The sequence below is a fragment of the Vulpes lagopus genome, chromosome 5 (genome assembly GCF_018345385.1).
Source record: "Vulpes lagopus strain Blue_001 chromosome 5, ASM1834538v1, whole genome shotgun sequence".
Taxonomy (NCBI): domain Eukaryota; kingdom Metazoa; phylum Chordata; class Mammalia; order Carnivora; family Canidae; genus Vulpes; species Vulpes lagopus.
This window is the reverse complement of record NC_054828.1, coordinates 28,636,022-28,661,119: the sequence shown is the minus strand read 5'-3', so window position 1 is coordinate 28,661,119 and position 25,098 is coordinate 28,636,022. Positions and strand designations below refer to the sequence as shown.

At 35.3% G+C, this 25,098-nt stretch overlaps 1 protein-coding gene across 1 annotated transcript in view; it reads right to left on the bottom strand.

Moving 5' to 3' along the window:
• Positions 1–25,098, bottom strand: part of TMEM131 (transmembrane protein 131) — a 230,492-nt gene that overhangs the window by 46,414 nt on the left and 158,980 nt on the right. Inside the window, exons 9-19 of the mRNA XM_041754105.1 lie at positions 24,759–24,909; positions 24,599–24,655; positions 23,605–23,666; positions 14,649–14,757; positions 11,207–11,315; positions 10,013–10,166; positions 9,749–9,919; positions 8,607–8,717; positions 8,379–8,513; positions 4,185–4,289; positions 2,460–2,546 (exon numbers count right to left, since the gene is read on the bottom strand). Of these exons, the coding sequence (XP_041610039.1) occupies positions 2,460–2,546; positions 4,185–4,289; positions 8,379–8,513; positions 8,607–8,717; positions 9,749–9,919; positions 10,013–10,166; positions 11,207–11,315; positions 14,649–14,757; positions 23,605–23,666; positions 24,599–24,655; positions 24,759–24,909 (1,251 nt within the window). The remainder of the gene's footprint in view (positions 1–2,459; positions 2,547–4,184; positions 4,290–8,378; positions 8,514–8,606; positions 8,718–9,748; positions 9,920–10,012; positions 10,167–11,206; positions 11,316–14,648; positions 14,758–23,604; positions 23,667–24,598; positions 24,656–24,758; positions 24,910–25,098) is intronic.

The following is a 25,098-nucleotide window of genomic DNA, read 5'->3' as shown; positions in this document are numbered from 1 at the left end:
TTCACAGCCTGTTACATAAAAATTAGAGGACAAATCTCTGCAATCTTGTGAAAATGAAATAAGACAGTAAGAAAAACATTCACACTTAATGTTAAAATAATGAGGCTGCCAACAAAGGTAACAAAGATAGCTCTGAAAATAGGAAATGGTCACTGTCAGTTTTTTAAATAAGGTTTGTTTATGCCAAGGCCAGGCTGTCCTCAAAGTATCCAAATTCAGGATGAAATAATTTAATTCTAAAATCAAAAGCCAAAAAAAAAAAAAAAAAAAAAAAAAAAGACAAGACCCCCCCCCATCAGATTTACTTAGAATTTTCTTTTAAAAAGAAAAATATCATCTGTGCCAAAGAGAAATTAGACATCTTTTAAAAATACAGGTTATCAAATATATTAACACAGCAGACAGATTAAATCACCAAATAACCAATGACAGCTCTTAATCAGCTGCATGCTTCTCCATATGATATCAGATTTTAAGCAAAAAATTAAATGACTTAAATAGTTCTAAGAATTATATTATAATCTTTATTTTCTTTTGTTTGAGTACAGAATTTTATCTTATAATCTGATTCTTAGCCATCTGAAGAAGTCTTGAAAATGACCATACCTACTGGGCTAATACCTGGTATTAGAAGACACAGAAATTAAGGGAGTGCACAGAAAAAAAGAGTTGAATGAGGGTGAGGTTAAAAGTTAACACTCAAAAAAAAAAAAAAAAAAAGTTAACACTCATCTTTTGTAGCCTAGCCAGAGGAAACAGAGCAGAATGTTATCAGAGGCCCAGTATGCTACTGGGATGGGGAGAACAGAGAAGGAAGCACAAGGCCTCTGACCAGCTGTGTCTTCCTGGCATGCACTGGTAATAACCATTTTGCTCAAGTCCATGTCTTGTCTCTCAGGGGTATGTGTTGTATCAGGGGTGGGGGTCAAAGAGGTAACAGATATAAGCTCATTTTACGATGGTATTCAAATATTAAGTACTAAACTATGAGTACTTGAAATGTTTATTTGGATGTATTGTTTTCATCAATTGGCACTAGTATACCCTACAAGATGAGAGATTTTACAGAACCTGGTGATTGTTATGGAATGAATGTGAACCCCCCTCCCCTCATTCAGAGTTGAAAGTCTAACCCTCAACACGATAATATTAGAGGTGGGGCTTTTGGGAGGTGATTAGGTCATAGGGTGGAGTCCCAATGAATGGGATTAGTGACCTTAAAAAGGAGAGAGAAAATAAATAGCTCACCCTCCCTCCCTGCTCTTCTGGCTAAATGGGGATACAGTAAGAAATAGCCATTTGCAAATCCAGGAGGAATGCCCTCACCGAACACCGGATCTGCCCGGCGCTTTCATCTTGAGCTTCCTAGCATTCAGAACTGTGAGAAATAAATGTTTGTTGTTTAAGCCATGCAATCTATGGTAATTCTTTATAATAGCCTAAGGCAATAACATCAAGTTAGTTTGTGATTCTAAGTAAATATCTGGTCATGTAAGGCATCTGAGGATATCTAAAAGTTTGATCCTATTAGTTCAAAACCAACACCTTGTTTTTATACAGATGCTTTCTCTTTTACTCCATCCATGGGCCTTCCACTGTGTCATCTACTGAATTATTCTCTTCCAGGATTTATGCTGCGTGTAAGGAGATCATTGATTGAAAAGGCAGTTGAAGAAAGGAACAAGGTCGTTTTAAATAAATAAGGAAGGGGACGAGGAAGGGCATTCAAGACAGACGAACAGCCAAGCTTCAGAGGTATGAAAGGACTTTACTGCCTCCGCCAATGCCCTCATCCAAACCTCTTCTTGACACTTTTCATATGGACTGTGAACAGGGTCCCTGGATTGGTCTCAGGCATTCTACTGTCACTTCCTTCTGCCAGAGAAGCAATGTTTTAAAGATCAGCTTATATGATGAAAAACCTCTGCTTAAAAACTTTAGATTTTCATGGACATAAATGCGTTATTTTTTTCATGCTATCACTCCAACATGTCATTCCCATCTTCTCTCTTAAAATTTCCCTCCATTCTTATCACACTGGGCAACTCATATTGCATAAAGCCATCTCAGACTTTACCGCCTCTGTGCCTGAATGCTAGTTTTTACCACCCCTATCTATCCTGCCAAAAGAACATTCTAAGCCAGCTCACATGTACCTTCAACAATTACATGTGTATCTCACTCACAGCACTTCATTTTTATACCTTTTAGGGCAATTTCTATGTCCTGCTTTACATTTGTGAATCATGGGCTCATATCCCAATCTAGATGGAAAACTTTTTGGGAGATGTAACTATTTCTTATTCCTCTTATACCTCTTATAGAACCTGGTTCAATGTCTTACCTTAAAGTAAATTATTGATAAAGAATAACTGACTTTACTGTTGGATTCTAGGAACACAGAGATAAAGGCAAAGAAAAAATTATATATATAAAAATCCGTAAATGAAATCCCTTACTGGAAAAGAAGGTGGAAGAACCATGTGTTTTGGGAAGCAAGTCAGTGAACCCACTGCAATTACAGCCTTCACAGGAATTGTTAGGATCTGTGGAGTAAAGCAGACCATAAAGAAGTAAGTGTTTACATCTGAGATTGAGTTTGACCATTACTGCATTATTTTTGAGGATGTAAAGAAAGTCATTTTGGGGTTATATTAACAATAACCAATGCAAAAGCAGTATTAAAATTACCCATGAAAATTGTTTAATTTGACCAGTGTACTCCATCAAATGCTATGAAATACAATAAACTTCGATGTATTTTCAGTGATTCATTGAAAACATAGTAAATAAGACCAAACAGCAGGGAAGGAGGAAGGAAGAATTGATTTTTCGTAATACAGGTTATTTTGTAGACTATTAATTTAACAAGGAAAGTCAAATTATACTCCTAAAACAATGTATAAACACTTAGTATTTTCTAGACTTAAATAGTTCTCTATTTTTTGTACGCAGCAATAAATAAATATCAGCTTAATTTAAAAAATAAGTTCAACATTACAGATGTTGAATATCAACTCCATACTATATGTGGCTCAAAAAGATATGTTTTAAAATATTTTTTCCTAATTCTCATTTTGATCCATACTAACAAAAATTTGTCTTAGCTATGAAATGTACTTATTTCTATTGTGACTGATGAATTCTTGTGATTCAAGTCATGTCATTCAAGTGACACACATGAATTCTTCACTTATGGAGGTTATTAGTTTGATACACTCTCAACAAATCTATTATTATTATATATTATTTACATATATTGCATACATTATTATTATTAAATGACCAGCTTTGTTTATTCTGAATTAGCTTTGTTTCATGTGGGGGTTGTATGTGCTGAAAATAGTTAGGAGACCAGCAGTAGCAACTTGTTGAATTCAGCAGTGTTCAACTTCCCAAAGAACTTGAAAATATTAAATTAAAATACTTAAGTGTGGCAGAAATATATCCATTCAAAATCTCATTGAATGCAATAAACACCACAAATAGTTTTTCAAAAGCTCAATGATTTTCACTTTGCCCTTGACTTAGAATGACTCATGTAAATAGTCATAAGAATTCAAATGTGATTTCTTCTTTTCTTTTCAAATTTTTATTTACTTATACATGAGAGAAAGTCAGAGACATAGGCAGAGGGAGAAGCCTCTTCTTTTCTTCTTTTCTTTTCAAATTTTTATTTACTTATACATGAGAGAAAGTCAGACACATAGGCAGAGGGAGAAGCAGGTTCCCCATGGGACCTGGGATCATGCTCTGAGCTGAATGCAGACACTCAACCACTGAGCCACCCAGGCATCCCTAAGATGTGTTTTCTTGATTGTATATTCCTTTTTGGAAAAATTACACAGAAGGCTATTAATGACTGCAGAAGAATCTGTGATCTCATTCAGGAATTTCAGTTAGGATCTGTGCAATGCTATAACTATGTGTAAGCAGATTTCCAACACAGCCAATTATAAATGTGCCAAAGCCATTTTACTGAAGTTGTTTTTAGTTAAGAGGTTTGGGCATTATTAGACTACCATGAGCTAATGAACACCAAGACTGTGTAAACTCTTCTCAAAAGCTCAGTTTTTAAGGTATGAAACAGTTAAACTATAACTTTATCAGTAAACTTAGCTGTTTCTGTAAAAGCACTGAATTATCAGAAAAACTTCATTAACATGAATCTCCATAGTCTTTACCTCATAGTCTGTGGTGATCTGTATGGCTCCATCATGAATCCCTTCCAGTTTTTTGGCAGTAAGTTTGACTCTGAACACTGCAAAATAGCCTGAAGATAATATTACCTGTATATGGTAAAAATGACATTGTTCATTAATCTCGCTAGTTAAGGTTTCCTATTAAAATGGTAAAGAGCAATATTGTGATGAACTGTCTTCGAAATTCTAACATACACTGTATGACACTGAATTACCGCACCATCTTGTACAAATATCTCAGAATAATGCCCATCCTTAGATGATTATTTACTATACTTATTCCATGCGCCAACAAGAAAAATGGCTCCCTGAGGAACAGTCAGATTCCCATCTGCCAAGGTAGAAAGGGGTTTGGTCTCCACATATCCTACATGTCCCTGCATGGACAGAGAGGGTGAGGGTGGAGCAAAGGGACACACCCTTCCACTGACCCTTCAGCCACATTAGGGCATTAAGCATGCACAGAGTTGGTTTTGTTTCAAGTTCTGAATTTAACTCTGTCACATTAAGAATCAGGCCTTCAGAGCAACTGAGATTGGGTCATATGAAAACATCAAAAATCATGGAAAGAAGAGTTAAGCAATAAAATTTTGAAAGAAGTATGGAAATTTTATTTGTTTTCTCAAGCTATTTGCTGATGTTTCTCACACTCTTCTCTTAAACTGAGGTATAGTTAACATATAACATGATATCAGTCTTAGGTGTAGATCATAATGATTCAAGATTTGTATGTATTGTAAAATGATCACAATAAATCTAATCACCTCCCATCACCATACATAATTAAAACATTTTTTTCCTTGAGAACTTTTAATTACCCTAACAACTTTCATATATACAACGCCTTGTTATTAATTATAGTTACCATGCTGTATGTTATGTTCCCATGATTTTTTTTTAACTAGAAGTTTGTACATTTTGACCCCCTTCCTCCATTTTGCCACTCCATTTCCCTACCTGCGTGAACTCTGTACCTATGAGCTTGGTTCATTTTCTTTTGTTCTTTTAGAGTCTGCATCTAAGTGAAGTCATATGGTATTTATTTTTCTCTGACTTCTTTCACTTAACATAAGTGAAAGATCCATGTTGCTTCAAATGGTGAGATTCTATTCTTTTTTATGGCTGAGTAGTATTCCAGTGTGTGTGTGTGTGTGTGTGTGTGTGTGTGTGTGTATGTGTGTGTTGTTGTGTATGAAACAATCACATCTTCTTTATCTATTTATTCACTGATGGTCATTTAGGTTGTTTCCATATCTTGGCTACTGTACATAATGCTTGATCAACATGGGGGTGCATTTATCTTTTTGAGTGTTTTGTTTTCTTCAGATAAACACCCAGACGTAGAATTACTGGATCATATGTTATTTCTAATTGAGGCATCTCTATACTATTTTCTACAGTGGCTGTTTCCACCAACAGTAGATGAGGGTTTCCTTTTCTCTACATTCTTACCAACATTTGCAATTTCTTGTCTTTCTGATAGCCACTCTAACAGGTGTGCAGTGATACCTCATTGTGGTCTTGATCTGCATTTTCCTGATGATGAGTGAGGTTGAGCATCTTTTCATGTGTCTGTTGGCCAACTGTGTGTCTTCTTTGGAGGAATGTCTATTCAAATCCTCTGTCCACTTCAAAATCAGAATGCTTGTTTTTTTTTGCAATTGAGTTGCGTCGGTTTTTAAAATATATTTTGGATTAACTCCTTATTGGACATATAATTTGCAAATATTTTCTCCCATTCAGTAAGTTGCTTTTTCCTTTTGTTGATGGCTTCCTTTGCTATGCAGAAGCTTTTTAGATGGATGTAGTTCCAACAATTTCTGCTTTCATTGTCTTTGCTTTTGGAGTCAGATCCAAAAAAATCATCACCAAGACTGCTGTCAAGGGACTTATTCTCTTCTTCTAGGGGGTTTTATGGTTTCAGGTCTTAAATTTAACTGTTTCATCCATTCTGAGTTGATTTTTGTGGGTGGTGTGTGACAGGGGTTGTCCACTTTCCTTCTGTCAGTACTTTTTTCAATTGTGAAATTCCCAAAGAAAAGTAATTCATTTTTTGAAGTTGTACTTTAATTATTAGTTATATTTTATCGAGAATTCATATTTAGCTTAAAATAACAAATGTTGATACACCAAAGGTATGCACATTCTTCTTTTAAGAAGTGTTTTCTGTGTGTTGATTTTGTGGCAATTCTAATACTTTCTACTGTATAGACTGCCTAAATCAGAACACAGGTCTGAAGAGCACACAGTTGTTGGCACTGTGTGTTTCATAAGGAACAAGACCGTAATTTAGCTCACAGGTTTGCTTTTGGGAAAACAATCAAAAGTTTAAGCATTATAAGCTTAAAAAAAAATCATTTTGTGGAATTGCTATTTTGAAGTTGGCACCTCACTACAACTTCTTTTAAGATTCCTAACAATGATCTCATCTTTCTGTCCTTTGTTTTTAAATTTATAGTTTTATATACAAGCTAATTCTAAAGCCTAAATTGTCTAACAAGCTTTATGCTATTAAATGGACTTCTCAAATTTACATAGTATGTGTTAACATATGCTATTTATGGCTAGGAATGATCCAGATTTCTAGAATTATTAGATTTATAATGTCTTACTAGGAAATAGTAAAATTCAACCAAATAGGAGTGGATATACATATGATTTTACTCTAACTTCACTGTTGAATATATTAATGGCTGGCTTAATTATTATCATTTTTCTACATTCTATTTTTATTAAAAATAAAACCCTAGCTGGAGTGAAAATATTACTTCTCATGGACATATACTTCTTTGTTTTAAAAGGATGCTTTATTTTTGAATCAAATTTAAAACAGATTATTAAAATATAAAGAGCCATAAATTACCACTGTTCACAAATATCTGATTATGTAGCTTGAATGCTACATAGTTGCAATTAGAATATACATTATTTAAAACTGTTTTCCACTATTTCATGAATCCTCTTCCAAGTTATTACAATCATTTATAATTTTTTATTTGTAAATTTTATTTACTAATTTTTTATTTGTAAATTCAATAATAAGATCATGATTTACTTTATGCATTTGATGGTTTCCAGGTATTTGAAATTATTCATAACGCTATTACAAACATCTTGATTCTCACAGCTTTTAGTTCTTTTTAAAAATTTTTAATTTTAATACTGTTTTATAATATATCCAAATTATTAACATTTTAACATGTAATCAATATTAAAAATTATTTACAATCCAAAACTAAGTCTTCAAATCTAGTGTGTATTTGACACAAGACATCTTAACTGAGATTAGCCACATTTCAAGGGCTCAGTAGCCACCTGTTAATTAGTTGCTACCATCTTGGGCAGCACAGTTTTATACCAGTGAGCTCTTTAAATTACTTCTATGGGAAGAATTCCCAGGAGTGGTACATACTGCCAAACTGCCTTCCAAAAGGATCCTTCTACCACAAATTATTTAAATAAATTTTTATATCCTATGGCATTCCATAGAAGTGTATTTGTTAATCATCTCTGTGCTTAAGAACATTTTCTCTTTCTTTTGTAAAACAGCCACAAGAAATTCTTTCCTTAACTTATAGATATGTTACGCTCCTTCTCACACAAGGTAACTCTACTAGTTCTGTTCTGAGTAGGTATAAACTCCAAGTTCCACTTTCACTAGTGGCAAGGGCTTTTACTGACATATCTGTTTTCTTTTGTTTCATCATGCTCTTTAGTGACCAAATGTACATATTTATAAGATAGAATAAAAGTACATGGGCAGATCTACTAACGGATCAAACAATGTTTGTCTTACTGATACTCTCTTCTAATTGAAAGCAATTTCTACCAATGTGCAGGGCTATCTCTTTTGCCAAATAAATTCAATGAACATAGCTTTAGTTTAGTACTAATGGGAATTTCTCTTATAATGACATTTGTGTTACAAAAAAATTATTTAGATTTTGTTACAGAAGCATTCATGACAAAGTAGAACTTAACTTCTTTGGGTTTCAAGTGCCCTAGTCATAAGAGGGGGTTGAAGCAGACTACCCACAGAACATTTTAATATCAAATAACTGATGCTAGTATGAGTTTCATAAAAATATTAGTTCAAGTATGCGTCATAGAAATAGTCTTTTATTTGGTGTTAGACATACATCTAAGTTTAAGCAAAAAATAAGAGAGTTTACTTACTGATGATTGCTCTGATAAAGAGGATTTTTCTAATTCTGGAAGGCTTGCAATTATTGTAGTTCTATTGCCTCTTTCAGTAGCTACGAGTTCTATTGATAAACCGTCTCCTATGATGTGCCAACTTTTTATAGCCAACTTAAAAAAGAGAAAGAGAGGAAAGGGATTATTGCAGCATCTGGTAGAAAACCCTTAAATGTGATTTAGAATAAAAACAGATTCTTTTTTTACCTCAATTGGATTGCTGTTTATAATTGCAAATAAAATATTACTTGCTTCTGTAGCACTTAATATGCCAAAATCTATGAAACGTTCCTCTATTTTGGGGGGTAATACAAAGTACTGAAAGATATAAAGAACTAGATTAAACATTAAATCACACTTATATAAAAGCATGTTATCAAGAGAAAGTAGTTTTATGGACATACTAAGGTTTCTATATTTTATGTCAATATACACATATACACACACATATAAAATATAATTAAGAATTCTGTGCAATGAAGTATTTTGAGTAATCAGAAATGAAAACACTCATAGTCTTTATTGAATAACTATTTCTCCTCTGAAGGCACATAAAAGAAGCAGGAAGCTTAAGTACTAGGGAAGAGTAAGTAGAGCCCCAGAAGATTAGGGAAAAAGTCCCTGGTCTCAGTAAATATTATGCATTCATGAGAGCAGCCACAAATATATAATCACTCAAGCAAAACAAATGAAGGAGTGGAATAATACTGAAAAGTCCCTCAGCTCTGAAATTCTTATTGATGTCAGCTTTTTAGAGAAGTACATCTCTATGTGTTCTAATTTTCTTTTTATCTTTCTTATCAGTTTCATCTCTTATCTAAAGTTCTTTCGTTGATTATCCTAAGGATAGCTTAGTTCGGATTTTTTTTCCTGGCTTATGTTCTGCATTAGAAAGACTTTTCTTCTTTCTTGCTATTCCAACTGTGTCTTTACCACCTTACTTTATTATTTGTTTCTTTTCTTTCTGCTATCTTTCCTGGTTTTGCTCACCATTTCCTTAAGTAATTCCCTCTTTGCCCTTCTTGTGTTATTTTTTCCCTGCTTATTATTTTCTTCCACCTAGTTTCCCCATGATTATAACAGTATAAAAGCAAAACCAAGAGAAAGCACAACGTGGAAAAGTTCTAAGTGCCAACTGTAACAAAGGGACTCAGCTGTGTCACAAGAGCTGGCTGCTGGGAAGGGTGAAAAGCAGCTATCTTGGCAGTACTGAGAGAGGAGGGATTAGAGTAACTTCTAGAGCTCAGAAAATGCAAAGTTTAAGCATGTACAAAATGATCTCCTAATACCATCTGGACACACAAAAGATGGCTGGGAGCTTAACTTTTAAAGGTAGGTAACATACTTACATCTAAAAAGCCTGTATATACCCGCACAGGTAAATGAAATTTAGAGGCATTGGTAATAAGTAAAATATTGTTATCTATGTGCATGGATGATGTGGATGGCATAAAAAACAGAGTAAAAATGTATCCTGATTCATTTGGAAGAATTAAGACTGGTTTGCTGAAGTTGTGAACCTAGGAAATGAGGGGAGAGAAAAAAAACAATGGGTCAGCATCATCTAGTTGGTAGAGCAGGAAAATGAAGAGTATGGGGGTTCCCAGACATACTTTAAACATTGTCTTGGCTTCTTCTGGTAGCAACACATCATGAATGAGGATCGCAAAGCTGAAAGTGTTAGTCAGGTAAATTGGCCTTTCCACAGGGTCAGCAGGACTGTCTCGGATGTGAAATAATGTGGCAGCATGATCAAATCCCAGATACCTATTTGAAAAAACATAAACAAAATAAATCATTTTTATCTCCATGTGTGTGAATTTAAAATCCAAGTTCTTCTGTTGTAATAATTTTACAATTTTCTGTTGTAGCATTAAGGCCTGTTACTAGAGAATTAGAACTATGACTATTTCAAGCCTGAGCGCATGATTTAAAACAGCTTGCAAAATATCAACATGTACATAAAGGATCATTCTCTACTTAATCACATGCAACCAAACAATTAAAATCAAGAACATATTAACGGAAGGTTTTAAGCTACTTAAAAAGATCATGTTTATCATTTAATTGCAACCAGCATTGTTAAAATGAGTCCCTACAAAGTTGGATATTAAACTATTATTGTTTCAAGTATAATCAGAAAATGAACTATATATTATTACCAATTTATAAAAGGTTGTAATTCTGGAACACTGATTACAAGTTTATAAAGGAATACAAATTATTTTGTTTCAAGTGACAATATATTTTAACAACAAGACACAACTGCTTGTATGTTACAAAAAGAATTACAGAAAGGAAATAGCTCCAATGATTTAAATATTATTTAAATATCACTATTTCATTTTTCTATTGCATTAATGAATCACTAAGACTTCATTTAAGCCCAAATCATACCATCCCATTTATCTTTTTCTTCCAAAAAAAGTAAAAACAGGAAAATTTTCTCCTTTATATAGAAAGTTGTTCTTTTCAACAATACTTTCACGGAGCTTATGTGAATTTGGCTACTACTTTTGCTAAGGTCAATTAGCAGGAAAACAGAATTTACTGATTAGTGAAAAGTTATAAATCTTATTATTATTATTTTTTAAAATTTTATTTATTTATGATAGTCACACAGAGAGAGAGAGAGAAAGAGAGAGGCAGAGACACAGGCAGAGGGAGAAGCAGGCTCCATGCACTGGGAGCCCGACGTGGGATTCGATCCTGGGTCTCCAGGATAGCGCCCCCTGGGCCAAAGGCAGGCGCTAAACCGCTGTGCCACCCAGGGATCCCTATAAATCTTATTTTAAAGAGAAACTTACCCATCTAAAACTTCTGCTTGATATGGTATTTCGAGTTTAGAATAACTCTTTTCCTTTGCTTTAACAGTTATTTTCCCAGAAAACTGAGATGGTTTTCTTGCCTTTGATGCTAAAAGGAAACATAATAATCTCTGTCAGCTTTTGATACCAGGGTTTATTCAGAGGAGGATGAGCGTGATGCAGACTGACAAAATCTTTTAACAACAAAGTTGAGCTTTCAGACTGGCAAACAGGAGATTTCTACAACATTTTACATCAAATATCACATTTTTCATCCAAAAAGGGAAAAATATTTTAATTTTCCTGTAATGGGATTAAACAGATAAGGAATTAGCAAGTGAAGATAAGAGGAAAAAACACTCGATTTGAGCTCCTTCCCTTTAGCCCTAAGCTGTGGCTTTCCTTACACTAGAGCTTTTCACCCTGGGCACTATTAACGTTTTAGGCCAGGTTAGATCTTTCTAGAGTGCAGGGGCTGTCCATCCTGTGCATTGAAGAATGCTTAGCAGCATCACAGGCCTCTACCTGCTTGCTAGGCGGCAGTAACAGCCCCTAGATGTGACAACCAAAAATGTTTGTGGACACTGCCAAATATACCCTGGCCTGGGAGGCAAAACTGGCTCCTATTGAGATCCACTGGTTTATAGCTATATTAAGAATAACATTCCTTATATGCTAGACTCTTGTTATAAATATCAGTAAAGTAGCATTGTACAAGAAGTGCCAGGTGTCATGAGTTATGACTTCCTGTATTAGCCAACCCCAGCTCATAGTATAAGGCCCTCCCTGCCATCATACTGTCCTCAGATATGAAGCAAAATCCTTAGATTTTGTGGCAATTATGAATAATTCCCTCTGTGATTACAGAAATAGATTCGGTTGGATCCAATCTGGATACCCATCAGATGTTCCTTTCAAAGCAAATAAAGAAGCTGTTTTAACTTTATGCTGTTTAAGGTACTTCAGGAACACTTCTAGTTAGGAGAATTTATCTGTGAGTTCTGCAAATGTGCATTATTCAACTTTAGCAGAAAAAAAAGAAAAATAAGAAAATGGTATGACATCTAGTATGTGGCTAAGCAGATAGTGACTTCAGATTTTTAAAACTCCCATTAAGCCCCATTTCTTTTTGCTTGCTGTATAGCCATGACTGGGTTTACTATTTTAGGAGGCTTTACAATATTCCCTTATGCACAGGGGGGGTGGAAGGAGAGGTGTGAGTTGAAAGGTCAAAGGATTTTCCCATGATAATAAAAACTATTTTTAAGAAATGTAGCATTTGCTTTAAAAGATACTTTTCCTTTTACTAATATTACACAATTTAAGAAACATTTATTTTTTTAAAGAATTTTATTATTTTTGTAATTTTATTTATTTGTCAAAGAGAAAGAGAAAGCACAATCAGGGAGATCAGGAGAGAGAGAAGCAGAATCCCCACTGAGCAGGGAGCCTGATGTGGGGTTTGTGGGTCCTGGGATCATGACCTGAGCCAAAAGTGAATGCTTAACTGACTGAGCCTCCCAGGTGCCCCAAGAAAGACTTTTTTTTAGAATCTGTGACCTCAGAGAGCCAACAATACTGACACTCATTTATCTCAAGAAGGGAAACATTCACTAGGTTGTTGAATCAGGAACTGGAGAAGAAGAGCTTGAGAGAACTATATAGCACACCCGCTCCTGGTGTGCAACTCCCCCACTGCTTGGATTTAACAGAAGGATGGATCCTTCTCAGGGTCTCAGTTCTCAGTGTCAGGAATTACTACTGCCCACTCTCAGTGAGAGAAGAGAAGAGAATGCACTTGCTGATGCTGATACTGGTAGATGTGACTGTAGTATCCCAGCAACAGAGAAGACAATTTATCATAAATCTGGAAATAACTGTGGCATCAAAATCCTCTACAATACTATTTTTTGATAGCTGGGTTATGAAAGTATGACACATATTTAATCTTGATTTCTTCAGGAGTTTTCTCCGATCTCAAATAGGATGAACACTAAAGCTTGGCACCCAGCCTGTGCACTGCTCCAGATCCTCCCCAGAACTCTTCATGTAAAAGAGTGCAGATGCTGTCGCAAACACTGTACAGTCTTGCAGTATTCCTTTTTATTTATTTTTTATTGGAGTTCAATTTGCCAACATATAGCATAACACCCAGTGCTCATCCCATCCAGTGCCCCCCTCAGTGCCCGTCACCCAGTCACCCCCACCCCCGCCCACCTCCCTTTCTACCACCCCTTGTTCGTTTCCCAGAGTTAGGAGTCTCTCATGTTCTGTCTCCCTTTCTGATATTTCCCACTCATTTTTTCTCCTTTCCCCTTTATTCCCTTTCACTATTTTTTATATTCCCCAAATGAATGAGACCATATAATGTTTGTCCTTTTCCAATTGACTTATTTCACTCAGCACAATACCCTCCAGTTTCATCCACGTCGAAGCAAATGGTGTGTATTTGTCATTTCTAATGGCTGAGTAATATACTTGGTAGGTCACAGTAATCAAACACTCTCTTCTGATGAGGAGTGTGGCTGTGAAATGTGAGCTATGAGCAGAGAGGTGGCTTCATCATAAAGCCAAAGCGTAAGCTTCAGGGCTCCTCACTTGCAAGAGCCCTTATGAGAAAAGCCCCATTTGAGTGGCAGTGCTCATTGAGTATAATTATATAAACAGTTAAGCAGCCATTAAATCATTATTTTAAAAACTTTGTGATAGCAAACTCAATAAATGTTCTAGTAAAGTGGGCAAAACTGAATAAAAACATGCAATTAAAATATGTTAAAGCATGGGTTAACATTTCAAATGTCAAAATACATAATATACAAGTCTGAAATAATAGTTAATTTTTTTCAGTTCTCTAATTTGACAATGCTATCATAAAGGTTATTTTAGGTTAGGCAGAACTGTCTGCCTTGTTTAAAAAGCCAGTACATGAAACTGTTATGGAGAATACTTTATTTCTATTCTCAAATTCAAACATGCTTCTGAAATTCAAATACATTATTACTCAATTACAAAAAATGACATAAGGCAAAGCTTACTAGTTATATATGTGAAAACGCAGATCACAAAAATTTAATTACAATTCTAATGTATTTGCTAATACTAATTTCAGTTTATGAACTTGCATTTTCTTTTGTGAAGCAATCAAATAAGAGTTTGTAATGGTTTATAAAGAGGTGATGGAGATTAAGGAGTGCATTTGCTGAAATGACCCCAGGGTGTTGTATGGAAGTGTTGAATTACTACACTGTACATCTGAAACTAATATTACACTGTATGTTAACTAATTGGAATTCAAAGAGAAATGAAAAAAAAAAAAAAAACCTAAGTTGTAATGTAAAATCTGACTGTAAAATGATGTTTCTATATTAAGATGTCAATATACATGCCTTCTAGTTTACCAAAATAAGATCACTTCATCAGAGAGAGAAAGCTAAATACTTACCATCAAAACTGATACTTGCAACCTTGGTATATTTACTTTCCGAAGCTTTTAATGTAATTGGTTTAAAGTGTACCGTTATAGCATCATTTTGTGGTGTAGGTCGAACACTCTGCAAACAGAACAATATATATAGCATTATTTTAGTTTAATGGTTCAGTTACATTACACTGGAAGAGTGTACTGGAAAAGCAAAGCAGAACCAAAATTGGAAAAGATTATGTGCTCCCTTTAAATAGAATAAGCCACGCTGACACCACTTCACATTAATTTCATTAGAATATCTTCATGAAATAAAATGATGGCCAGAAGAAAAGTATATGATAGGTGAGTATAAAAATCTGGAGACAAACCAGGGTAGACACTGGGTATGAATACATAAAACAGAAAATAAAGGTATTTATTTTCTAAATAAGTGCCCAATTCATATATGAGAGGAAGAGATGTGATAGGGTGCCTCTTAAAGAACTTCACAATACCAAATGTAATATCCTGACTATATGAAGATATAAGAAGAATAAACATGAATTTGGAAGCTGGCACTCCACTGCAAAAGCAGTTTTGCAGATCCCACTTTTGGTGGTGCTTTCTCTATGTCTCTAGGATGTGGCTGTGCAAGTGAGGTATGCCGCTGTCACCAGGCAGGGCTAAGCTCGCAGCTGTGGGCCTGAGGAGTAGTGTGGACTGAAGGGCTTTTTAGCATGGAGAGGTCAGAACAGTTCAAACTTAAAAAATAAAATCTTTCTATTCAACAAGTTAACCTTTAATAACACAGTAAAAGCTTACATTTTTGGAGCAAGCCAGAAAAATAAATGCATTTTAAGGTGCAGTTACTTTTTTATTATCCTTACTGACACAAAGCATTTGTCATCAGAAGGAACCTTAAAGATCGCTACCTGATTCCCTGTTTTACAGATGATGAGAACCTTGTAATGTGGAGTGGTATTTCAATAGCTAGTCACCAAGAGGTGGGGCTGGAAACCAGATGCTCTGAGTTGGTCCAGGGTCTGGGCCCTTTACTTGGCATCTAGTGCCTAAACATATATTAATGAAGTCATGGTATTGTACACAAATCTTGATCAATAATCTTCCTTTAGAATTCAATTAGAATCTTACTTCGGTCTTAAAACCCTTCTAGGCGGAATCCCTGGGTGCTCAGCAGTTTGGCGCCTATCTTTGGACCAGGGCATGATCCTGGAGTCCCGGGATCGAGTCCCACATCAAGCTCCCTGCATGGATCCTGCTTCTCCCTCTGCCTGTGTCTCTGCCCACCCCCCCCTCTCTGTATCTCTCGTGAATAAGTAAATAAAATCTTAAAAAAACAAACAAACAAAAAAGAACTTTGAGGGTTTTTGGTGAATTTTCAGGGGCTTTATAAAATTATTGTCAAAGCCTTATGTTTCTCATAGAAAGAACACAGTTCTCTTCTGTGACCCTTACCAGGTATGCCTGCTAACATGAGCGCAGTCAGATCCCCGCAGGTCACCCAAGTTCTTTCCCCGGCTCCCTACCCCCCCTTTCAGTTGATCCACAAAAGTGGAATCTGACTAAATTGAATAAGGGGCAGTTGCATGAAGGCAGAAGAAGCACCTGAGAAGAGTAGGAATAAAAACTGCTCATTTTGCATTGTGTTCGCGATCAGAGGGAACAAAGCTGGTTATACACGTGATTACGGATACTGCTTTTACACCAGACAGCAGGGCACCTCCCTTTTCATTGGTGGTTAGTCTTTATTGGATCTGAAATGATGGTGCTAAGGATGGTTCTGCAGTTTTCTGAGCTGGAAATCTTAATAGCCTGAGCTCTTGGCCTTAGGCTCTCTCAGGATTTTAACTTTTATCTTTCTTCTGAATTTCTCATTTGCTTTTGAATCTCTACTTGGGGCTGCAAGTGGATTTGTTCATATTGATATATTCATTATCAATAAGCTTGCTGTTAGTAGCAATCATTTAAGATACAAATTTCTTCATTCCTTGAAGCTTGTGTGTGCACGTCTATTATTTTTAACAATAAAACAAAGCAGTTTGATCTGTGAGATAAACTACAAAATGGAAAGGTTTCATATACTATACTACTACACTAATGCTTCTTCCAAATGAAAGGAAGGCAGCACAGAAGTAAATATGAGTGCCACAGTGATCCTTCATGCAACAAAAGGATATTAACTATTTAACTAGAAGTGTCAGTTTGAGTAAGCTGTCTTACTCTGGGCCTTATTTTTCCTGCCTCTCACTAGGGAGATTGGATTAGGTATTTTGTAAGATTCTATCTATCTACAAAGTATTGTGATTTTATTAATATTGTTCTTTTTTCAAATGAGCCATTTTCATCCTGAGGTCATTTGTTAGAGAGATGATCAGAAGAAGTTCTGTAGTTTGCAGAGGACTTCCACATGCTCTACTGAACATGACAAAGCAGCAATGGAATCCTGACCATTTTCAAACATGCTTAAAGTGGCAGTTCAGTAGTAACAACCATAACACTTTTTGAGCGTTATTAGCCTGCACAATACCATATTAGAAACAACTAAGCAATGGTATTTTGTTAAAATATAGTCACTGTAAGCTGTTTGTGGGAATGCAAACTGGTGCAGTCACTCTGGAAAACAGTATGGAGGTTCCTCAAAAAGTTAAATTAGAGCTACCCTATGATCCAGCAATTGCACTACTAGTCATTTATCTGAGGATACACATATAGTGGTTCTAAGGTATACACACACTCCAATGTTCAGAGCAGCAAAGTCCACAATAGCCAAAGTATGGAAAGAGCCCAGATGTCCACTGACAGATGAATGGATAAAGAAGATGTGGTATGTATATATATATATATATATATATATATATATATATATATATATATATATACACATACATACACAATGGAATACTACCCAGCCATCAAAAAGAATGAAATCTTGCCATTTGCAACGATGTGGATGGAACTAGAGGGTATTATGCTAAGTGAAATAAGTCAGTCAGAGAAAGACAAAGACCATATCATACGATCTCACTCATATGTGGAATTTAAGAAATAAAACAGATGAACCTAGAGGAAGGGAAGGAAAAATAAAATAAGATGAAAACAGAAAAGGAGGCAAACCATAAGAGATTCTTACCTATAGGAAACTGAGGATTGCTGGAGGGGAGATGGGTGGAGGGATGGGGTAACAGGGTGATGGGCATTAAGGAGAGCATTTCATGTAGTGAGTACTGGATATTATATGCAACTGATCAATCACTAAACTCTAGCTCTGAAACTAATGTTAATTAAACTGAATTTAAATAAAAAAATTTAAAAATATGCTCACTGTTAAGTAGTAAGATCTTAGAACACCTGATGAAAAATATTTTTCTCACATGAAATATATTACTTTAAGGATTTCCTTATTACAGGACATTTTTTATATTCAGTATTATTGCCTTTATATATATGTATTATACCAATAGTAAACAAATATTCAACTGACTTATGTTCCATATGAATGATCTCAATTGTTCACTTATTATCATTGGAAAAAAAACTACAAGCCTAAATCAGTTAAAATCCATTTTTTTTTAAAGATTTTATTTATTCATGAGACACAGAGAAAGAGAGAGAGAGAGGCAGAGACATAGGCAGAGGGAGAAGCAGGCTCCATGCAGGGAGCCCGATGTGGGACTCAATCCCGGGACTCCAGGATCACGCCCTGAGCCGAAGGCAGACACTAAACCGCTGAGCCATCCAGGGAACCCTAAAATCCATTTTTCAAGGAAACAAAAACAAAGGCAAACAAATAAAACACTTAAATAGTTGGCTCATTCTGGTGGTTTTAAAGAAAAAATAATAGATGATCATTAACTTGTATTAAGCATATTTACACTAACAATCTGTTTTACTATTAATCACTAACTGTTGCTTACTAAAGATAATTGAGAAGTGGAAAAAAATATGGCAAGATTCCCAGGAAAGGCAGCTTGCACATGTTCTAAATATAGTTCTAGCCTTTTCTCATGATATTCATACACAACTATGCTCAGTAACTCTCAATTCAGATTCAAAGGCCCAGGACATTCTGAAACTATTTACAAAAACATCTGAACAAGCAAGGAAAATAACCTTTCAGCAAGTAACAATTTTATTTTTAACAATAGGTACACAAATTCACTAAAGCTCATATGAAGATGATAGTGGCAAAACTGAGATATCTATCTATCTATCTATCTATCTATCTATCTATCTATCTATCTATCTATCTATGATTTTTACTCATCAATCAGCAAGGAAACGTTGTACTTATGTTCCTCTTAAGATATCTCAAGCAAATTTGTTCCATCATTTATATCACACTGCTTTTTTATGTGGTGCAGAAAATCATATTCTCAAAGTTGCACTACAATGTCAGGGAGGCTTGAACCTGGGCATTTTGTCCATTCACAGGTGAGAAACTCTTATTTTGAGACACTTGCTTTAGGACTCCCATATCTAGAAAGATGAGGATACTCTGGATTCCTGGAAGGGGAATTAAAAAACCCTTCAGCTTCTAGTAACACCTAGTTTATCCTAAGATGTTACGTATTTGTGAAATGGATAGAGGTAGGGGCACTTCTAAAAATGTCAGTCTCTATGTGTGGTATATTATGCAGAAAAATAGAGGGAAAAAAAACCTTAGGAAGCTCTCTTAAAACTCTGTTTCCACAGTAGATGCATTTGTCCTTGGGCAATACAGTAAGAAGTCTAAGCTAACAAACATTATCTCAAATGGACCAGTGCAACAGATTCCCAACTCACTGTAGGGCACTTTCCACAAAGTAGCTACTATGACTTTTACGACACATAAATCAGATGATCTTACTCCCTTGCTTAAAATTCTAGAATTTGCTGTTGCACTTATAATAAAATCTAAATACCTCTCAAAGCTCAGAAAGCCATGATGAACTCGTGGGCCCTCACCTTTTACACTCAACCCTTATTACTTGTTTCCCATGACATCCAAAGCTGTTTCTGCTGTGGGCCCAACTTCTAACTCTTCAGTTATTACCTCAAACATCGGCTTCTCAGAGACAACCCTAACTAAACCACCTCCCTCCCCCACACACATACATTCTGTTTCTTTTTTGTTAGAACTTGGTTCAATTTACAATTATGTTGTATACTTGTCATCAGTCTCCCAAGCTAAACGGTGAGCTCAATAGGGGCAGAAACCCTGGTTGTCTGATTTACCACTGTGTTCTCAGTACCTAGTATAGAAGCTGGCTTAGAGTTGACGTTCATTAGATATTTACTGGGTGAATAAAGGAAGAATGAATGAGGAAATAAGACAAAACTACCAAAACACTGGTAGAGTGTAGGCTCTGGACATTAGAAAAAATACAAGCACAGGTACCTACAGATGCAGATATACAGACAAATATTACAGATCAATGTTTTTAGTAGAAATACTGAATATGAAATTAAAATGATATATCTGTAAAGATTCAATTGATATCATTATATACTAACATACACTTTCAAGTAACTTGAGTTTTTACAGTTGAAAAAGTCGCTTCAAAAAAAAAAAAAGCTTTGATTCATTTTTCTTCTTTGAAAAACTAGAACCTGTGTATGTTATATAGGACTGCTGTATTAAATAAAGTAATCCATGTAAAGAACCTGACCCAGAGTAAGAACAAAAATGTTGACTTATCATGTATCCTTAAAGGTGGAACATGGGACTCTTTCCTTCTAAGTTTTAAGTAAATTGAATACTATGGTATTTTTTCATATTTTTATGATTAATTGATAATTTCATTTTAAAGAAAATGTTTATTGAAAAAGACATTTGTTTTGGCCCGTTCATTGTATGTAAAAAGTTAGAAAGATTGCTTGGGCTAAGTAAAAGCATTTTTTTCATCAAATCTCTCAATTCTTCCATTTGGGGAAGTAACTGCAGGAATGAAGTCTGCCCAACATTAAAGTTCTTCTAACGACCCTGCATTGTGCCACCGTGTCCCACAGACAGAAGAAACCAGTCATGGACAAACAGCATGGAGAACACACAAAAATAAAAATTATCTGACATCTTGAACTGAGGCAATAGCCGGGTGATCCATCAACGACAGCCAGTGTCTGCCCTACAGCCAAAGAGCTGCTCTCCTCAGCCAAAGAGGGATCTCCAAATGTGCTGCCAGGAAGCTGTGCTATGAGATGCTTTCCCAGTGGAGAAAATACTTGAGCTTACCAGAGAGAAAAAGGGCTGGGAAGAGTGGTACACTAACCATTGATACAGTAAATGTGCTGTATGTGGCCAACTGGGGCAAAGAATAAATCAGCATCAAAAAGTTCAAAGAAGGTAATAAGTTGCAGCCAAAGCAATCTAAACTAATCTAGCAGAAGGAATAATACTCTATTAGGGAGAAAACTTGGATAAACTAACCCAGAGAATTCTGAACATAAAGAATCACAATTCTGGATAAAGAAAGATTTTAAAATGTTAACCTGGAACAGCGATACTGAGACCTTTGCGTTTCATTTTAGGGAAAATCTAAAACGTGTGTTGTGTTTATGGCTGGGGAGGGAAGTCTAACTAACAGGTTTTCTAATTTTTTACTTTGCAAATGTGAGGGTGATGGTGGCAAGGAATCAAGGAGGGAATCTCCTACCTCTCACCATCTTTATTCATCACATAAAGGATGTTTTAATGGCAAAGAGGGAAAATTAACAAAACAAAAAATTAGCTATTTTAAAATCAACAAAATTGACAACCTTAACTAGACTGACCAAAACCACTTTTTAAATACAGAGAAGACTAAATTACTAAAATCAAGAATGACTAAATTACTAAAATCGAGAATGAAAAAATAGATGTTACTATCTACTTCATAGGGACAAAAGAATTGTAAGGGAATGCTATGAACACTGGTATGCTAACCAATTAGGAACTTGAGACACAATGACATAATCCCTAGGAAGACATAAGCCACGGAAACTTAGGCAAGAAGAAACAAAATCTGAAAAGGCCTTAAGAAAATGAATTTCACAACTTCCCACAAAGAGAAACCCTGGCCCAGAGACTTCATCGGTGAATTCTACCAAACATTTAAGAGGAGTTAACACTAATCCTTCACAAACTCTTCCCAAAAATTGAAGAAGAGAGAATACTTCACAAATCATTCTACTGGAAAACAAAGATAACAACAGAGTTATCTACCACCTTTATAAGACAATAGATATTTTAACATCAAACAAAGAAAACAAGTGTATTATTGCATAACAGTCCTTATCTAGAAAGGGTGTTCATATTAACATACGTACAACTCACATTTATACTATTCTTATTTTGCTCATTTTTCTATAGACTTGTGAAAATGTCAATATAGTTAAAGAACCAAAACCAGTCACTAACCCCTCAATAAATAACAATCCGCCTTATGTATTTAGAAAGATGTAATTAATTACTGCTATAAATAGGAATTACAAAAAATCGTAGAACAGAAACATTCATTGAATATTTTGTTATGTAAAAGGTCATTATTGGAGAACATGTTGATAGTGGCATTCCATAGGGACTCTGAGGACAATCTTTCCAAAAACTGAATTAAAAAAAAAAAAAAATCAAGTCACTGAATAAAAAAAAACAAAAAAGAATATATTTTTAAAAGCAAGCATATAAAAATATATGCACTATACTTGCTATTTAAGAAGAAAAATAACAAAAATAAGGGACATAATGCTGCTGTTTACTGCTTTTGTGTTTTGTTTCAATGGCATCAAGGTGGCCAGGTCAAAAGAACTGTTCCTCGTCATCTGTGGTGCAGTCCCAACCCTTGAGGACCCTTGAGGAAGCCATCTTCCTGTGATCACAGCAGGCCCAGGCAACTGCGTCACAGGTCTGTCAGCCTGCAATAGTGGACAGGCAGGAACTCTAACTGAGGCAGTTTCACAGCCCACTGTGGAGTGGGGGAAGTTCTCTATCAGGTCCCATCCCCTCAGTTCTTCTACCTAGCAGGAAAAAATACTAGGTCAGATGGCAGGACACTGCCTGGACTATGATCAGTGAGTACTGTTATCATACATTAATATGGTTACCTGGGATGACCATCTCTTGTTCCCTCATTTAGGGTTTGTAAACTCTCTTCTCTTTGGTCTACTCCACTAGCTGGCAGTAAACTCTGGATTTGACCATGGATGGACAAAGGTCCTTTAAGTCTTATGCCCATTTGATGTATTTCATTTTATTAGAATTCTCTGAATTTTGGCTTCTGACATCAGCACAGGTTATAATAAAAATGTACTGCCTCCTTTTTCCATTATTCCTTATGTACGTTTCTTGGGGACTTTGCCAGGAGGTAAAGTTGTGGGCCAAACCAAAATTTGGATCTCTCTCTCTCTTTTTCCCCTAAAACTGTGTAATGGCTTCCCAATTCCACCGAAAGGCATAGAAGTCACTTGTTCTATGTGCATGTGTGAAAGGAAGAAAAGATCCTAGTCTATGGTCTGCTATCTAGTATGTATAATAGCTGCCAATTAGAAGGGGTCCCTTTGACAAATATTAACAGCATTCTAACATTACCTACCATATCTCTGCTTTATTATTTCTCTTCCCAATTCAACTGAACTCATTTTCCCCTTTCTTTTTACTTTATCCATATCTTACATCTAAAAACTAAACCTGATGGAATCCTTATAATCCATTTTTCTTTGTACCTGGTACACACCCTAGGATTTATTAGAATCCATAAGCCCCTTATATGATTCTGCCTAAAGAAGAACCTCAGGGACTTTGGTTCAGACTTAGCTTGGGGAAGATCACCTACTTTCCCTCTCATCCTTAAAATCTGTTGGTTACAGGCAGGCTAGGTTTTCACATAACATTTAGAACTGAAGTGTCACTAGGCCACCATAAAACAGAATCCTTTAGAGTAAGAGTTTAATTATTTTTAACTCTGTTGTAAGTTTAAAAACAAAGAATATATAAATTAGGAGAAAACAGATAAAAACTTACTGTTATTGGTACATCTTTTGTTCCCGAATTTAATAAATGAAGGTTTAAAACTTTTGGTAGATCTGTTAAAATTGAAGAAAAGAAATATTTCTTTAACAGGTGTGCTTTATAACAAGCTAGAATTTTTACCTTATTAGGTATCAGAATGAATCTATTCTAGAATGTGAAAAGAACTACAATCACATTAATAAAAAGAATGTGATTCTAACTCACAGATAGCAGTCACCTTACTCACAAGGATACAGTGTATTACAAGAACTGCCCCCTCCTAAATAACCACAAAAACAAAACAAAACACAATCTATTAGTGGAATTAGACATTATTACTAATCTTTTAGTTTTCTAGTAAAGCATAAGGAAGCAAATTGATAATGTGCAATGCGAAATTATATTAAAACTGAATCTAATTTTCAAAAAGTGGTCTTCAATCCTAAACAATCAAATTCTAATTACATATGGACCACAGAAATTCCAAATTATAATTATTTCTATTTTTTCCTTAATAAATCCTTTAGCTTGAGTATTTTCAATTTTAGAATTTGATTATTTTCTTTGGCCACCTGGGGCAAAATTTAACATTTTTAGTATAATATAACTGAATAATCCATTTCTAAGTAAGAATCCAGAAGTAAAGCTTTTTTTTTCCTTTCTGAAAAAGATTCAGTGTAACTGAACATGTGACAAACTGGATTCAAAAACTCAGAAACTACCTTCTGCCCCAATCTTCTGTTTGGAAGATTTACACTTATCTCACGACCTTGCTTTCCCACCTGGTAAGCAATTGATGTCCCTCAGAGGAATGGGGTATGAACCTGTAAGGGCTTTGAGTTACCAACAGTAGCTTTCTACGTGATCCTGTGACCCACTGAAAGGTAACTTTCAAAGCTGAGTTACCAGGGAGTTAAAGTAGAGCCAGCTGTTCAGCTCTGATCAGAGGGATTCTTTTTTTTTTTTTTTTTAAGACTTACAAAAAAACACGGTCTCTTTTCTTTACCTTGTGTTCGTAGTGTACCAAAATCTAACATTTCGGTTGAAGAATAAATTCCAGGAGCTTGGAAAAGAGAAGAGTAAACCATTAGATTTCACTTTGCCCAGAGTAATATGCATAGAAGACAAAACAAACACTTCTGCAGCTCCTTTGGTTTTCCACTAACCTGTTGTAACTTCTACCTCAACAGGAAGAATGATAAACTCTGTGCTGTCTGAAGCATTTGTCTTTATTCTGATGAAGGCTGTGTGATTATCTGCTTCTCTGGATGAAAAGCTGGCTCTCATCACTCCCTTGGTTTCATAAGGAGGAATTTCCTGACAAGTTAACAGACCATAATATAGCACAGCTTTTGTAATGTTGCAAAACCACCACAGTTTAGTGAATAAGATGACAACGATTCAAAGATGCATTATTATTTTATATACCTACTAAGAAGAAAAGCATTGCCAATTAAACAAATATATTCCATGGATTGTAACAGACTCTAATTTTGAAGAACATTA